This window comes from Fusarium sambucinum, chromosome II, assembly GCF_050947815.1.
Source record: "Fusarium sambucinum isolate potato_lamoka chromosome II, whole genome shotgun sequence".
In the NCBI taxonomy this organism is placed as follows: domain Eukaryota; kingdom Fungi; phylum Ascomycota; class Sordariomycetes; order Hypocreales; family Nectriaceae; genus Fusarium; species Fusarium sambucinum.
In genome coordinates, this window is record NC_139293.1 from 236,371 (window position 1) to 253,420 (window position 17,050).

The following is a 17,050-nucleotide window of genomic DNA, read 5'->3' on the forward strand; positions in this document are numbered from 1 at the left end:
CAGTCAATTCTTTTCATTTGTATGACTTTATAATTATATCCTTTCAGCTGAATCGCTCAAGCTGTTATCCAAGGGAGACTGATCAAGATGTAAAGTCATAAATTTAACCAAGAATGATGGTATTCTACACCTCCTTCTCATGCGTACACAGTGGGCTTTATGTATACGCCATCTCTTCTGTTCCTCACTAGTCGTCCCAATAGCATTGACATAGACGCCATGGCCTGTCCAAGTTGGAAACCGTTTACCAGATACCCATTGTGAGCTTGGGCCAACGATAGTTCCGCCTGTCCATCCAAGACGATCTGCATAAGATTGGCTTTCCTCGTAAAAGTCCGGTCCCAGACTCCGCGCCGCAGCAAATTCGTCGGGCTGTTGACCAAAAACAGCTTCTTCACGCCTCTCCAATGCCATGACAAAGTCGATGGCCGTCTCCAGTTTGGTTTCGACTCCATTCAAACCGGCATATCTAACTGCCTTGGCTTCATCTGTGATCATGGAGAAGTCAATTGGCGCGCTGAGACCCTTTCGCTCGCCTGTAGCCATAACCAGAACCTTGAGCGAAGCAATATTCTTCATCTCGTCGCAGGTAAGCCAAATTCCTGGTGGGATTATGATTATGATAGCCCTGAAGATTGGCACTGTGATATACCATTCATTGACTTCTTTTACAGAATCAAGACAATTGATGATTGTGTTATGTGTTTGTAGTACGGCGCTGACTGCAGACTCAGGGTCTGTAGGCTGTACTTCATCGGCGACACAAAGTTGTCTGACAATATATTGATTCAGGTCAATGCTTGTTCGATACGGTCTAAACCATCGTCGATAGATAAAGTTGTGAATCACGGCATCTAACAGATATCTAGGACCGTCGCTGACATTATAAAGAGGAGCGGTTTTGTTGCGACACCACAGCAACTCGCGGTTACAGGCGTCTCCAGGTTAATATGAAAATTTCCCAAAGTGTAAAAGCGAGCGAATGCACGTTTGATGGTCTCCCTCGATTCTGGCGCGGTTGTAATGTAGGATCTCATGGTTCTCGAGCTCGACCTCGAAGTTGTGAACCGCGCTGCAGCCGTATCGCTTTTCGTATGGTGAATAGTATGATTGATTGTAGTCTCGGTACCAATTACTCCCTTGTCGATAATGAGACAGATAAAGAGACATCGCGTTTGTGCTTGGGCGTTTGCCAATTGTGATTGTCTTTGTGCGAAGAAATGACTGCAGTACGGCGATAATTTTTCACATGTGCTGTTGATGGAGCAGAACATTGAACGTTCAGAAAATTACTGATGCATTTATAGGTGTCATTGAATTAAACTCAAGGTTTCACAATTTGGCCCTGACCCTAAACGTCAAGTGATGTAGCACATGCATACTGTCGCCGTCTCAAACGTCGTGTGATTTGCTTGTCTTGGGTCGCGAGATAGACTTTGAATCAAAAGCTCAATCACTGTATATCAAGTCGCATTGAGTAAGGGGAGATATCGGTCACGATAATAGTATTCATATACTAGACTAGAGGTGTTCGTACACACAAAACAAATAAATGTCTCCGGATCAAAGGATAACACACACCAACAAAGGTTGTTCACTATCCCATCAGTCTTTTGTCCAGTTGTGAAGGCTTTTGCACATATCCAGCCACGACAATACTCTAGCATGTTTTGATTATGCAACCTCACTCAAGTTGAGATCGCGATATCAGCACAGGTCAAATAAACCTGGGGAGTCTGGAATGCGTTCCACTTGAACGACAGAAGTGTATGGTTCGAGACGTAGTCTGGGATCTTGATCTTGCCAGAGACGGTGTAGCCACCCGCAATGGATGTATAGCACGAGTTGATTGGTGAATTGTCAACACCACGACATCCCTTGCCATCCGAGTCTCCTTGAAAAGACTTGCAGGTGAACCAATCGTTGCGATGGCACGGCTGATCAGGCGAACAGTCAGGACTGTACCCACACTCCTGACCATTAACGTCGGTACAGGGCAGAAGACCTTTTTCGAAGCAATCTTCAGCAGCTTGCTTCTCAGCTTCGGTGGGGATGTAGTTTGGGTCGAGGAACTTGTCGACGATATCTTGATCCTGACAGATACGGTAGGCATACATGCCTCCGTGGTCACCATTGTTGTCGACACACCACTGTACGTCAATAACTTGACCAGGCTTGTAGGTGGCGATGGGTTTTTTGCCCCAGTTGGCACCAGGTCGGTTGTAGTCGACGCTGACTCGGGCGTTATAGCCGCAAGGACCCGTTCGTCCGACTTTGGCGGAGTCGAGGTCTGGCCAGGCAGTCACGGGCTCCAAGATGGTACACTCGGGACATGTATCTGGACCGGCCTTTGACTTGTTAGCCGAAGCTATAGAGAAGGAATAGGGCTAGTTACCTGAGCGTTGAGACCGGTTCGGCTCATGGGCTTACTGAGATAGCCGTGTCCGTACACCAGGGTGCACATGGAGACAAGTTGGAGAGCTTGGAAGGTGAACATGTTGATCGCTTGTGGATATTGTAATCTTGGGCGGACTGGTTTGTCTGGAGTTGTTGAAACCGATGAACTTGTCGAGGTCTTGGGTGCTTCTTATACCTGCTTCGCCCTTGTTCACCCATAAACCTTTCTCGCTGGTGAGGAAGATCTTTGCCATTTTCTCTCGTTCCGAACTTTTTGCCTGATGGCAAGATTCATTTCTTGTTTCTGAAGCTATCTCAGCCATTGCCATCACCCTCGGCCATTAAGCGGAATATTGGTTTCTTAGAATAAGGTTATTCCACCTATTGTGTTACTCCGAGCCCTGTCAACTGATGTCAAGGAAGGTCTTTTAGTTTCGAGATGTAACATGCATTAGTTATTATTCGGCGCTTCATTGCAGCCCTTGACTAAGAAAATGGTGTATCGTGACAATTTTGACAACATGTTATTATTCTAAGCTAAGCCAAATGTTTACTTCAGCAAGCAAAATAGGGTTACATTGATCGATCACGGCCCGAATGTATGTTTTAAAAGAACAAATGCCAAGACTACCTTGCATAAACTCATCGGCTGTGACCGTTTTGGGGTCGTTGGACCTGAACATCAGGCGGAGACTCCGCCTAAACCTGGGGATTTCGGAGACTTTCCGCTACCCCAGTATGATCGGCATATCCCATGATCAGACTATTGAGAGTGTTCAATGCGAAGACTCGACAACAAGACTCGGCTCAGCCGAGATTGGCTATAACATTAACCAGCTACAAACTCCATTGTAGTAACTACAACTCTTATAGTGGTGATTCCCTACAAGGCCATCATCCATAAATCTAGTAATAGCCGTATACTAACTTCAAGGTTATCGTGAGCCCTATGGCACTTAAAAGATGATTTTTTCTGTATGCGCTACGGCTCCTACCGAATACCCCGCATTCTTTGTCGATCGTCATGGGGCGGCGACATGTCGGCCACTCTTTAACATTCGGCCCTCAGTCGGGGATCTAACCTCATATGTTTGTCTCAAAGCTTCTGACCTACCCAGAATAGTAAACTGATTGAATCAACAGTGCAGTCTCAGTCTTATACAAGTTTTCGTTTAAGGGCTGATGACCAAGGGAGCTTAGCCATTGGTGACGTGGTTACTTTCGTCAGATCATACAAATAATTATTGTAGCCATGTGCAAACCATTTCTTCTCCATCGAAGCTTTTCAATAATACTTGTGTCAAGCAATCTATAGCGATAACAAAATGCTTAGATCAGGAGAGCACAAATACCCATATCCTCCATCGATTGTCTTGCACTCCAAAGTCTACTCGGGACTCGTCTTCTTTGCTCCCAAGCATTTTTCATAACACTATATACTGTTCCGCAATTAGTAAAGCCCGCCTCAGCGTGGTCCATAAGCCTCTTCAATAAATCATCGAAGTACTGCTCGTCGGGTGGAAGTGCCATGCAACCCGCAACGCATAAAGGCCATGGCATTGCCCGTAAAGAAATATGCGGAGCTAAACTGTCTAACACATTGACGACTCGTGATATTGCGGCGTAAGGATCTGATGATGCCATGTCATTTTCAGAGCCAAGAGTATAAAGCTCGACGAGAGCTGCGGCTCCGAAGAGGTGTGTTACGGAGCGGTTGGTCGGGGTCAACTGTTGGAACTAATTAGCAAGCATTCATTTGTAGGATAGGAGTACGGACTGTTGATGCAGAATCTATAGCAGCCTCTATGCCGTCGAAGATGCGCTTTTCCAATCCCCTGATGGCGATTCTGAAACTACTTCTGCCCATTGTGCTAGCTTCCGATCTCAAAGCCATCATGTCACCAATTGCGATCATGATGCAGTTCGAGCAGCCCATGACTCGTGACATGTCAATCCTACCAGCGTTGAGCCAGTCATGGTATGGCAGTTTCGGTGCAGTCCCCGTAGCCAGTGGCGCAAGTATGTCTATCCAGACGAGATTCGCCAGTATGAACTTTTGCGCCGTATTCATCCCTCGTTGGAAGTCAAAGTCGGAACTCGAAGGGTTGGACGCGTCGAAGTCGAAATCGGAGGAGGTAAGGTTCTGAATAACAGATACGATAGCGTTGAAATGGGCTTGCCAGTGTTTTGTGCCGCCTTGAAAGACCTATGTCAAGTTAGTGTACAATCAAGTAAGTACAAGCCGCAACATTACCTCGAAAGAGATCAAGAACATGCCGCCAGCGAGAAACTTGAGCCATTCCTCGATGTTATCGGCAGAAGCGCCAACGTCTCGATGGCGGACAACATGTCGTAGTTCTTGGAGTGCTTTGGTATGGTATTTTAGTAGTTCGTCCTCTTGGTTTTCGGTATGATATGGTGAGAAGGTATGTTGATGGAAGGCGGAAAGAGTGAGTGCTGCGTTGCGAAGCGGTGCGTCTATGAACTAGTAAGAAGCCGAGTGCTACATAGGCAAAGATTCCTTACTTCGCTCGAGGAGGAAGAAGAGCCAACCTCTGCCACCTTGATCTGGTGCATCGACATAAAAGGCATATTGAATCGGAAATATGTAGTCGAGGTAATGTACCAAGTACTGCGCCTCCTTAAATATGGTATTCGTAGTTGAAGAGCCGGCTGTAGTTTGATCGGGGATTTCGTCGTCTCGCGATTGACAACTTGATTCAGCGCGCGACGCTTGTACTTCTTCAGCCGTCAATCGAGCAAGTTGACGATTCTGGATAGTTTTGACGCGTCGGAAATTCTTTTTAACTGCACCTTTGATACGTCGAAGTTCTTCTTGTAGTAACTGATCATTGCTCATCCATTCTGGTGGATCGATGTCATATCCGTGGCATGTAATACTTCGAGTACTGCATTCTTTGCATTCGGGGGATGACTCGTCACATTTTCTGTGACGAATGCGACATGTCCAACAGCCCCTCCGTCCTCGGGGCATGATCTACTGTTGTGGATTTTGACAAGTTCGGAATTGGGCATGCAAGGTGGGAATTCAAGCCATCTGTAAAGAAGTGGATCAGGTGTGCTTTAAATGGTCCCTTTAGTGGATCGACTAAACCAATTCAGGGCCTGTCCTTAGGGTATCAGAAAAGTTGACCGCAGGAAGCATAAGAGACGAAATTAATAGGTCACTTTGTGCTCTTTAAGCCATCGCTCTAAGTCTACTTATTTGTATACGCTAAGACTTGGGAGTACGTTTTTTCTGCTACCCACTAGTCTATTAACATACCTGTTGCGCTAAGGCTGGTGCTATACCACCGAGATGGCGACAAAAGATAACGGCTGAACTTATCATGACAAATGCTAACATCTTGCAGGTACTAATCTATCTCTATTCTTTGGATACTAATAGTAATTAACCACGCGCGAATGAGTGTATTGTCAGAGCACAAGGGAGCCCCGATCATCGAGCTGTTAGTAGCACTAGAGGTTTAGGTGCTAACGTTCAGGCTTGAAAGACTAGGGAACGTGGCGTGGAAATTGAAGCATGCGATATTTTTCCTATACAAAGGAACAAGAAAGGTTATTGATTGACTAAAGTAAGGTGTTGCGGTGAAGAATGAGTCCAAGTAGGAAATCTCCTAAGACCGTTTGAATGACCGAGGCTTAAGCCACATTGCAGGAGAAAGGTCTACCAACACTGCCGCCGTTGAATTTTGCAATCTGCGATCATGTTAGCATAGAATTAAAGTCAGAGCCATACTCCACTTACAATCTGGTCGATACTGGCATATGTGCCGGCAATAAATACAAAGAAACCCACGATAAATACAATGCAGTTGCAAGCCGCACGCTTGACATTGTGCTTATCATACCAATTTCCTTCCTTGAGAAGGAAAAACCACATGATGGGAGGGATCCAGAAAGAAAATCCCGAAATAAAGAGCGCGGCACAAATTCCCAGAAGCTCGGAGAAAAATGGGATTGCCTCTGCGATAACCCATGAGAGGAAGATGACAAAAGCAACGACGGCTAACCAAGTAATCCATCCTTTGCGAGTATTAATGAACCTAGTAATAGTGTTCTGGTAAAGTCGACCGTGGATGAACCTGCAAGCAACCGTGGCATTGATCGATCCTGAGATATAAATGACTGGCAAGGCGATGCCAAACGCGACTTTCGACACAAGCGGGCTTGCGGATAACAAGGCTGGGGACTGAACTTCCTGACCTACGAAAGCATAGATAACTGATCCTGTAATTGTATACAGGACGATTTCGGACAGACCCAAAGTGACAATGGACTTGGTGAAATCTGCGGGTGTATGCATTTCGGACATGAAGGAGAACTGGGCAGCAGCAAATGCATATGAGAAGACGATGTTGGAAACGGCAGTAAGGGCTTGTGTAAAGCTCAAATCGTCTTGTGGCCACGCTGACCAAGTTGAAGAAGAGAAGCCATCTGGGGCATCAGATCTCTGAATACCGGTCGCGATCATAACGATACCAATCGCAAGGATAATAGAGATAAAGTCGATATAACCGAGGATCGCAATTTCCGTGAACGAAGGCGGGATTGCCAAGATCATCAAGATGACAGCAGAGATGACTCCGAAGCTGAGCTTACATATGCTACTGCCTGTGATCTTGACCAGCGCAATTGTGCCGGTTAAGCAGTGAGAGCCAGTAGCTAATATTAACAGACCCAAAAAGACAACAGCGAACAACTTATCGCCAAAGCCCCCCATCAGAAGTCGACCAGCGTCGACATAATGATCAATATCGGGATATTTAAGCTTGACAAGGCCAACCATGTAACTAGCATACATGGCGATGAGGCCAATTCCAATGCAGGATATAACACCAGCGACCATTCCGAGGGTAGCGAAAGCTCCGGGGAGACTTAGACTGCCAAGGGCAATAGCCTGCACGATGAGGACGACGGTGAGGCGCTTCCAACCTAGGCGGTGGAAATGAGCGTTGCCTTGGATGGTTTTTTCTTTCTCGAGGTCTGTTTGGAACATTTGGGCTGTGGCTTCGCTGAAGGATGCTTGACGATGAATTTCGTCTTGCTTTTCGCCCTCAACGATGATGTCGGAGTCGTTCGCGGTTTTTGGATGACTCATTGTGAACTTAGACAAATATTGGAATGTATGAGAGATGACTTGAGGTATAGAGAAGGTTGAAGAGATGAACAGCCTGGCCTGGGAGGATGATGTCTATTATATTCTCAATAAGGTGCTGTCATATCTACTCCCTTGGACCGATAACCCCGTGGGGAAGAGTCTGACCTTGCGTGAGCTCCACGCCATGTGGGTTTTCCCATCATTGTCCGTCATTAGACTCTGGGAATTTACCAGGCATGATGACTGGTTGACAGATTCCGAGTTTGAGTGGGTTATCGAACAACCGAGCCTGGGCCCTTAAGCCATTGATTTCCGACCCAGTGTTAAGCGAGTTGTGATAGGAAGGGTGCAATAGTGTGTGGGTGCTTGTTACCCGTAGGGCGCAACTTGAAGAAACATCGCGAAATCACAACTGAAGTCAACAGTTGACTCTGTTTGTATAGATCCAGTACATCACAAATTCAGCAGTCTGGATAAGACTTGTTCAATGAAATGAGTAAACCTGACAAGAATACCGTATCTTCATCTTCTGACAACTGCCTGATGTCTTGAGTTTTGCAATGATATCCACTACCTACCTCCATTTTTGAAGAATCTGTTACTAATAGATAATCCGAGACTTCAATTCCGTATCAAGATCAGACACAGTCGGAAATGGGGAAATGGGGAACACTAACAGCCGAGTCAGTGTGTTATCTTAGTGGCAATGCTAATTGGATAAACGGCTGAGCCGACAACTTTATTATGGAGCTATGGAGACTACACACTGGGAAGGAAGCTCGGAATTCAATTGGGGTAGTCAGGCGACGACCAGGATAAAGTTGATCGCAAAAGATACGACCATCAACCCCCCAACATAACATTTGTTCATCTTCAAAATTTCTCTGGAACAGACTTTTTCTTATTGATAGACACTATCACTGGCTATTTGCTCCCAAAGACAATGGCCAAAACATTATTCGTCAATGGCCGGATCCTGTCCAAGACAGAGACAGGCCTCACTGGCAAAGCCCACTTCTCAGACTGCATGCTCATCCAAGACGACAAAATCGTCGAGGTCGGATCTCGTCATGATTTTTCCCAGAACCTAAGCTCAGATATCCGGATACACGATCTTGATCAGCGTGTCGTTCTTCCCAGCTTCATCGACGGTCATATGCATCTTCTCTTGCTCGGCCAGTCGCTCCGAAAGCTTGATCTATCGCGGTGCACTTCACTTGATGATATCCGATCTTGTATCCGAATATACGCTGCTGAGAACCCAGATACACCAACTATTCTTTGCAAAGGATGGAGACATCACATGACGCCGGATGGGGTTACAGCTGCCATGTTGGATGATCTTGACCCGCGACCTATCTTTATTGACGCTGGTTCTTTACATTCTTGCTGGTGTAATACTGCTGCATTGAGAGAACTCGAGATTGATGATATCCCTGATCCTGCTGGCGGCAAGATCTATCGTGATGCGGATGGAAAACCATCTGGCCTTTTGGATGAAGGAGCCATGATGTCTATCAGTGGGTGCAACTCCAACCACAATCATTTTGATCCCAATGTCTAACCGATCTTACAGTTTGGCCATTCCAAGCAAAGTCATCACCGAAGCACGAACGAATAGATGCGATACGCGCCGCTGTAAAGGAGTACAATGCCGCAGGCTATACTGGCGCAGTCGAAATGGCCATGGACGAAGAAGCATGGGATGCACTCGTGACACTGAAAACAATAGAACCCAGCCTGTCATTACGAGTTTCAGCTTATTGGCTTATCAAACCAACCGCCAACCTCGATGAAAACTCAAAACAAGTTCAGCGAGCCATCGAGCTAAGCAAAAAGTACAACTCGACAACAAGTCCTGATCTTCGAGTTGTCGGAATCAAGGTCATCACTGATGGAATCATTGACGCATGCACTGCTTACCTCTCCGAGCCGTATGCTACAGCTGGAAACCCGCCACCTATTTGGGAGCCTGAATTCCTCGAGCCTGTAGTCAAGGAGGCAGATGCTGGCGGTTTACAAGTTGCCTTGCATGCAATCGGTGACGGTGCTGTCAGAATGGCCATTGACGCTATTGAGAAACATGCTACACCCGGTCGAAGGCACAGAATCGAGCACTTGGAACTCGTTTCCCCAGAAGACGCTAAGAGACTCGGAAAGCTTGGGTTGACAGCATCCATCCAACCTATCCACGCAGACCCTACAGCATTGACAACATGGCCTGAACTGATCGGAGAGCGATATGAAAGAGCGTTTGCGTACCGAGAGTTCGCCGATGCAGGTGCCTTGATGGCGATAGGTACAGATAGTCCTACATCACCGTGGTCACCTATGCATAATTTCCATGTAGCGATTAACCGACAGTCTTCGAAGAATCCAGAAAACCCCAAGGTGGTACACGAGCACTTCAGATTAGGTCTATGCGAGACTTTCGTTGCGGGTACAGAAGGTGCAGCTCGAAGCGTTTTTGCTGAAGATCGTGTTGGGAGCTTGACACCAGGGAAATTGGCGGACTTTATTGTTGTTGATATGGAATGGGATCCTAAGACGTTGCTGAAAGCTGAGGTGAAGGAAACTTGGTTTGGGGGATCCCGTGTATTTTGATTAGAATTTATTACTATAGGGTAAAGAGAATCGACAGTCGAAGCACGCCCAAAGCCGGTGATCAGGTAACTAGTAGCCTCTAATTAAACTCTAAAACTTTGAGAACCAATCCATGTTTGACGATCTACATTGATAAAGCTCCACTACCATGCCCCATCTCTTGTGCTTTGACCTCGTCATCCTTCTGCCAAGCTGTCAAAACCACGCTTAGTGAAAATCCACGCCCTACCAAGGCCGGTAAATCCTTCAAAGCAAATGTCTTTCTTTCCAAACACGTGGTTTTTTGTTTCTCCAAGGTTGGCTAAGCTCGTATAATCCCAGCTGGCCTCTTAGGTCCCTTGATCCTAAGATTGATAAGGCATGGCACCAAGTAGTGTCGCGAACTAGAATGGTAAGCCGGCACGATGTATCGCCGGTCAATATTAATGGTCAATGTGTTAATTCAACTTTGGCAATAACCTCCACGTTTATCGGTCCGATAGGTGCTCAGTCCCAAGGATCGATATGCCGAGTTATCGATATTTCGCAAGTAGACAAGTCGAGGCAGAGTACTCTTCGATGCTTTCATTTATCTAAACAAGTTCGTAGCTACCTTGCGCCTTTCGACATATAGAAGCAATTGCGTTACGAACGTCGGAGACGCCGATGCGACTGAACATGATTTTGATGCTTAGGTCCTCATTTTAACATGATCAACTATGCGACCGCTCATTCTTTTCGAAACTCAAGATACCTGGGTTAGAACTAAACAACTTAATGAGAGAAATATCATCTCTCGTAATGAGACGTACCTTGATTCCGAGTCTGTCATGTGTTACTAGACAAGGTTGTGACATCACCAACAAAGCCCGCTGTTCTAACCACAGGAGAATGTGAAATCTGGTGCTGGTTATGTCAAGAGAACATACAAGACTATGTCGGCAATGAATAGCAGTGTAAGTATATGGCAAGGACGTATCATGAAGGCCATTACCAGTGAAGAGGACAGCTTTTGGACATCCTATCATTGTGTAATCTAACAGGCAACTGCACGTTAACACGGTGAAGTTACGCGCAGAAGTGGCCTCTCTCGACTTCGATCAGCAATTTTATCGCTTAAAACAAATCCTTATATTGGATGTTTACCTTCGTCCTTTCAGCTCCACCCCTGAATTCAGGGACCTCGTGCATGTCTCTTATGTTGCCGATATCGCCGTAACTAAGGCGTATTGACGGCGCGAAAACAATTATTTAACCTTTTTTACCTTGGCAGTAAACACGACTCATTGGGATTCGTTACTGGTAAAATGACAAAACTTCAGCTCGCCAGGGATGCTCATCGTCAAAACCTGCCCAGTCTAAAGTATGATAGCGGTGGCTACGTATAACTCAGGTGAACCGTTAAACTACTCTACTAACGAAGGTAGTCTAGTAGTTTACAAGATCCATTGGACCAAGTATTGTCATTTCTACGGCCATGAGCCCTGACGAGGATCCCGAGCACAGACTGGGCTATTGTCGGGTATGCCAGGGTAAGACATACAGCTAAAACAATCGACCCGTAAAATAAAGTTCTAAATTCCACTATCGAAGTCCCATGAAACCTAGTTCTGACAAATTCCAAATCAACCTTCCTATTCTGATTGATAAAACGGCAAATGTCCCATAGTTTTCCAATTCGAGGCAAGATTAACGACGTCTTGTACTGCCGTAGCCATTAGGAAACCTTGAACTGCGGCTTTGTCCCGCTAAACCTGACAGGTTATGTCAAAGCACCTGGTTGACACTAGATAGTAAGTTCAATAAACTTGGCATATGACCATTGATCTTCTACGGCTGCTCGGGCCTTAAGCTCCTTTGGTTGATGGAGAACCCTTGAGGCTGCTTTTATGGCTTTCGGACCCCATGTATATATGGTTGAGCTATTTCCAGCCGAGATGTCTCTGGACAGAAAATGTCTCATTCTTTTTGACAGAACCTGACACAATGGCCAACCTTCCAGTCAATCTTGCAATATCGATACCCACGTTGGTTGGCTCCACCCTTTCTTGTGCTGCGAGCTTTCTCGCTCTTTGCCTTCATGCGATTGTCCCTCCACCGCGACGTCACTTCCGACATGCACTGATAGTCAACCTCCTTGTTGCGGGTATGTATCGAAGGACCAAGTAATACACTATTCGTGGCTAACATGGAGTCTTGAGACTTTATCAACAGTCTCAACAACACGATATCTGGTACCCTCGTTCTTCAAAAGGGTTACGATGACCCGAAAGCCCCTCCCAGCAATGCCTGTCTGGCCAATGCCTGGGTCGGCCAATTTTCAGTACAAGCTATCGACTTCAACATTTTAATCATATCCTTGTCGGTATTACTAGCCGTTCAGAGACAGCAGATCCTTGACGACTCGTCAAGGATGATGAGCGTCATCATTTGTGTGGTAGCATGGATTCCTGGCACGATTACCAGTAAGTCTTTATTAGTCCTTACTGGATGATTCCTTTCTTAATAAACATCCAGGCTTCGTTGGCCTCGGTCTCGGCATATATGGCCCAGTGAGTGGTAATTGGTGCTGGATACAGTCCCATCATCTTGGCCTCCGCTATGGCCTTACACACGCTTGGCGCATTGCTATCTTCCTCGCAACAGTTACCATTTACACGTACATATATATCAGACTTCGACGTTTGTTTAGCTCTCTCAAAGATGGTCTCCAATCGTCTACAACCCGGGGAGACACCATACACATGCGATCGAGAGTTGATCGAGATAACACTGAGCCGTCCGATACTCAACGAATTTGGGTCACCACTACCGTCGCAGCTTCATATGAACTCGAGTCCCAAGAGATATCGAAGGGAGATCAGGGTGATACAGCGTCGAGCGATGGAAAAGTACAGTGGTCAGCTTATGCGGAGCCCGAACGTCCTTCACCCGAAGCCCCATGTACCAACAACACTCAACAATCGTCAAACCCCCCTGGACAATATCGACACGGACCAACATCACCGAATCTACGGAAAATGCTTCTTCTGAATGGATATCCTATCGCGTACATTATTCTCTGGATACCGGGTATGGCCAACCGTTTGGCTGAGTCAGTAGGCACTTCACCGAAATGGCTCACTGGCCTGCAAGCTTGCACGCAATTCGTAGGACTAGTCAATGCTTTGACGTATAGTTTCACGGAGCAGATGCAACGTGCGATACAAATGTGGATGAAGAGGCGAAGTTTCCGGACACTGGATCCATAACGGCGGCATGTTTACAATAACTAATACATTCGAAGTTTATGCTAGTTAGAATTCTCATTCTACGTTTTTAAATACAATCATTATCACTTAGGAGTTCTTTGAGCGGTCATGTTAAATGCCATACTGCATTTTCATTGACATTTACAACCCTGACATCTGCCCCGGTGCCAACATGTGACTGAACCACTCGAGTGTGGCCATTCCTAAATGCTTCATGTAGTCTTGTGCGTACATCACTATCTGCACCATGATGATGGCTTCGCCTTTGAGACCTTGACCGACAAGTTCGATAGACCTGCTGGTGCTTGCAATCCCAAGTGGCAGCCTTCCCTCAGTACCCCTTTCGTTGATATGTGTATTACTGAAGTCCAACTAAAATCCCTCGGTAATAAGGCTGAAAATTCATTACAGCGCTGTGACAGCTATTTTGTGCTTGTTTTCATTTAGTTGGTTGGTAGTAAAAGTTGTCCCCGAGTGACAGGTGCTGCTTGCCCAGACAACAGTACCGACTGTATCCCATCTCCACGATCGTTCAACAAAATATCCACAATGATATTGCTGTCCCTTCCGATTTCGGAACCTTGATCTAGGAAAAACTGATATTTCCCACTCGCACTTCCGTGCTGTAGTGCGAGGTATGCGGCTAGGGAACAGCTACCGCTTCCGCAAGCAGGATCTTCGAGATTGATAGCTATCATACGCACACGAAGATCAAACACCTTCTGGCCGTCCTCATTGTGTTCGTTCATAATGCGATAATACATGACACCGACGAATGAAGGAGCCCACTGATCATCCAAAGGCACAACAGGAGAGGGGCCAGGTTGGATGGCGTTGAAGGTCTCGGGCTGGTTTGTAAAATCGACGAGAACAAATGTGACCCCCTGGACGATAGAAAAGGTTGGGTGTGAGTCTTGAATATCATCCCAAGTCAAACTTGGTTGGGTACGAGAGATGTTTGCCTTGGGTGCTGGCGTTTCGTGAAGATGTACGTTGTGTGGAACCTGGGCCGTGACTGTTTGCCGCTCCGGATCATACTCGAGACATACAGTTCCCGCATTTGTCTTGACATTCATGGTACTTTGAGCTATTGGGTCCGCGGAGGCCCCAGTAAGCAACTGACGAAAAAGAACATGGCCGCCTCCAATAACGGGGTGCCCAGCAAACTCCATCTCGTTGACGGGGGTAAAGATCCGGATCTGGGGCATTTCATCTGTCTGTGGCTGGTATATAAAAATGGTTTCAGAGAAATTAAATTCCCGCGCAATCTCTTGCATCTGTTGTGATGTGAGGTCTGTATTGGTACCGTCGACAACGGCGAGCTGGTTGCCCTTCAACCTAAGAAGCAATTTGATTAGTAGATGTAAGTCTGATATATTTGCGCCTCACCTCTTGTTGGTGAAAACATCAATTGTCACTGTCGTCAATCCATGTCAGAAACATAATAAGACCTTTTTTGTAGCATAGGCATACCGTAAGAAGTTTCGAGTGCCGACATGTTGACGATGTGGTGGTAAAATAAATAGACTGTCTTGTTAACCGGTGAGGGGTTGAGAGTGTGAATTTTGGATTATGTGGCGGAATTTAGAATAAATTTATACGAATTAACCTATTTTTTAAAATAAATGTTTGGTATTAAGTCTAAAATACTTAAGAGGGGAGACCGCTTTATCATGTCGATTGACTCAGCTTTCCAAACATGCGTCTTTTTCTGAATGCGTACAATATATGGATGTATCACCGATTACCCCGATTGCTCCGACAAGAATTCTGATTGCTAAGCGAGATCAGGACAGCAACTTTCTATTATAGGTTTAGTAACCCTGCCTCGCTTTATAGTGGAATAGGTCGGCTTAAGTTTAGACAAACTTGATAACCATTTCTTATATCGAATAGTATGTACTCCGATTGGACAAAATGTCTCACCGACGTGTTCATTATGGCAATCAACGTGGGGCTTGCCGCTTGTGAACTTTGCCGGCTATCTAGGCTGGTATAAGTAACTAACTTGCGGCCGATATCGCAATGAAGATCAAGATGTAATCTGTGAACAGAAAACGGGTTCCCTAATAGAAAGATCGTAGAAAGTTACAGGAGAGACATGATGCCGAGAACATGCTTGTTTGCTAATTCGGCGTTGCACTGTGACTAGTGTTTGTTTTTGCAGGCTACACCGATGAGTCGTCTAGCGCTTAGGGAACGTCGATGTCCTTGAGTTGGCCGCACCTTTATCCAAACCCTTTATACCTTACACCTACTTGGCATTCAAGTCTATGCAGCCAATGGATTGCTATTCCCATAGGTACGGCAGCGGGTATGCAGAAATCAGGCTAGGATGACGTACATCGCAGCAAGCAATTCGGCACGGAACGGAGTAATCGGAGTCGATGGAGTTAGTGAGACCCTCATGTATGTGATGTGATGCTTGCCAAGTCCCAATCATTGAGATGTGGAACCTTCAGCGAAAAGCTATCAAGCGCTCGCAAATTCATGTCTTTAATTATCTATAGCAGTGAAACATAACGAATAAGTGCACCACCACGCTGTACAAATTGAAAGGTCTACTGCGGTAATTTGTGATGATGAGTTGTAACCCAAATGATACGCAGTTGGGGTAGCCAGCTAACCCTTAGCCGTAAGATACGCCTTCTTTTTTCCAGGTCTCGTTACTTAATGTGGAGATGCTAGGAGAGCTTTGAAAATAGTTACTTCACACGAAATGCCTTATGGGTTCCTAACTCCAGCTCGAAGTGGGCAGATTTAGATCTATATTAACTCGATAAGTAGAATTTCGGGCATGCATGGTGCTGTTGTACTACAGAAATTTACTCAGAAGGCATCGTATGAGTACAACAACTGTTTCAATTCATGGGTCGAGAAACATCCTCCTGCTCTCTAAGATTCGTCTACAAACGCCGTGCACTCCATTTCCACGTCTGTGCCAAGTGGCAATTGATGGACCGCAACACATGTACGAGCCTGTTTTGTTTGTCAGATATGTATCTATACAGAGGCAAGATAGTAACAATCATAGAGTTGGAAAGCAAGACTTACAGGTTTAGGAGTCCATGTAAAGAATTCATCGTAAGCCTCATTAACGAGGCCAAAGTTTTGCATATCCGTAAGGTAGATATTCACCTTAACAACATTGTGGAGGTTGCTTCCTCCTGCCACAAGAGTGGCCTCGATGTTCTTCAAAGTTTGTCTCTTGTCTATATATTAGCTCCTTTTCAACCCACAAAAACAATGGTACATACTGCGCGATCCTTGACCGTGCCTTTAACGAGGTTAAGACCCGGCCCGGGAATGAGTCCCGCATTCCCAGAGCAAAACAAGAAGCCATTGCACTTGATCGCTTGAGAAAACTGAGGGAAGGGGCTAGGCGCTGTTGGCGTGGAGACTTCTGTCAACTTCGATGCCATTGTAGATTAAAAAATTGATTGCTTGTGTTCTCTTGAGTTAAGGATTTTGTGTTGTATGTTTATGTTAGATTGGAGACTCTTTATATAAGTATAATCACGTTAATGGCAAGGACAAAAAATAACAGAGGCTAATTATAAATCACATCCACTCATCAATCAAAAGGGCATTATTAAACAAAAAAAGTTAAAGTACCTCTGAACAACTCTCGACCCTTATTAACCTGAAGCATAGTATTTTGCACTAACATCAAGTCTTTACATCACTGTGGGGAAAA

At 45.7% G+C, this 17,050-nt stretch overlaps 8 protein-coding genes across 8 annotated transcripts; 2 read left to right on the plus strand and 6 right to left on the minus strand.

Moving 5' to 3' along the window:
- Positions 1-33: 33 nt before the first annotated feature.
- Positions 34-579, minus strand: FSST1_006846 (uncharacterized protein; the record flags this gene model as incomplete). Its single annotated transcript, XM_083236399.1, has 2 exons — positions 34-78; positions 148-579. 2 exons carry the CDS (start codon positions 577-579, stop codon positions 34-36), a joined length of 477 nt encoding a protein of 158 aa, XP_083082807.1.
- Positions 580-1,688: 1,109 nt separating this feature from the next.
- On the minus strand, positions 1,689-2,497 carry FSST1_006847 (uncharacterized protein; the record flags this gene model as incomplete). The annotated part of the gene is made up of 2 exons (XM_083236400.1): positions 1,689-2,348; positions 2,396-2,497. The coding sequence occupies 2 exons, from the start codon at positions 2,495-2,497 to the stop codon at positions 1,689-1,691; spliced, it is 762 nt and encodes a 253-aa protein (XP_083082808.1).
- Positions 2,498-3,726: 1,229 nt separating this feature from the next.
- On the minus strand, positions 3,727-5,392 carry FSST1_006848 (transcription factor domain-containing protein; the record flags this gene model as incomplete). Its single annotated transcript, XM_083236401.1, has 4 exons — positions 3,727-4,125; positions 4,175-4,603; positions 4,652-4,875; positions 4,924-5,392. 4 exons carry the CDS (start codon positions 5,390-5,392, stop codon positions 3,727-3,729), a joined length of 1,521 nt encoding a protein of 506 aa, XP_083082809.1.
- A 668-nt stretch (positions 5,393-6,060) lies between these two features.
- On the minus strand, positions 6,061-7,519 carry FSST1_006849 (transmembrane amino acid transporter protein-domain-containing protein; the record flags this gene model as incomplete). The annotated part of the gene is made up of 2 exons (XM_083236402.1): positions 6,061-6,117; positions 6,167-7,519. 2 exons carry the CDS (start codon positions 7,517-7,519, stop codon positions 6,061-6,063), a joined length of 1,410 nt encoding a protein of 469 aa, XP_083082810.1.
- Positions 7,520-8,462: 943 nt separating this feature from the next.
- On the plus strand, positions 8,463-10,123 carry FSST1_006850 (amidohydrolase 3; the record flags this gene model as incomplete). The annotated part of the gene is made up of 2 exons (XM_083236403.1): positions 8,463-9,039; positions 9,096-10,123. 2 exons carry the CDS (start codon positions 8,463-8,465, stop codon positions 10,121-10,123), a joined length of 1,605 nt encoding a protein of 534 aa, XP_083082811.1.
- A 1,965-nt stretch (positions 10,124-12,088) lies between these two features.
- On the plus strand, positions 12,089-13,353 carry FSST1_006851 (G protein-coupled glucose receptor regulating Gpa2-domain-containing protein; the record flags this gene model as incomplete). The annotated part of the gene is made up of 3 exons (XM_083236404.1): positions 12,089-12,248; positions 12,304-12,567; positions 12,620-13,353. 3 exons carry the CDS (start codon positions 12,089-12,091, stop codon positions 13,351-13,353), a joined length of 1,158 nt encoding a protein of 385 aa, XP_083082812.1.
- A 443-nt stretch (positions 13,354-13,796) lies between these two features.
- Positions 13,797-14,851, minus strand: FSST1_006852 (PhzF family phenazine biosynthesis protein; the record flags this gene model as incomplete). The annotated part of the gene is made up of 3 exons (XM_083236405.1): positions 13,797-14,691; positions 14,743-14,770; positions 14,827-14,851. The coding sequence occupies 3 exons, from the start codon at positions 14,849-14,851 to the stop codon at positions 13,797-13,799; spliced, it is 948 nt and encodes a 315-aa protein (XP_083082813.1).
- A 1,397-nt stretch (positions 14,852-16,248) lies between these two features.
- FSST1_006853 (uncharacterized protein) lies at positions 16,249-16,775 on the minus strand (the record flags this gene model as incomplete). The annotated part of the gene is made up of 3 exons (XM_083236408.1): positions 16,249-16,332; positions 16,408-16,560; positions 16,611-16,775. The coding sequence occupies 3 exons, from the start codon at positions 16,773-16,775 to the stop codon at positions 16,249-16,251; spliced, it is 402 nt and encodes a 133-aa protein (XP_083082814.1).
- Between the last annotated feature and the right edge of the window lie 275 nt (positions 16,776-17,050).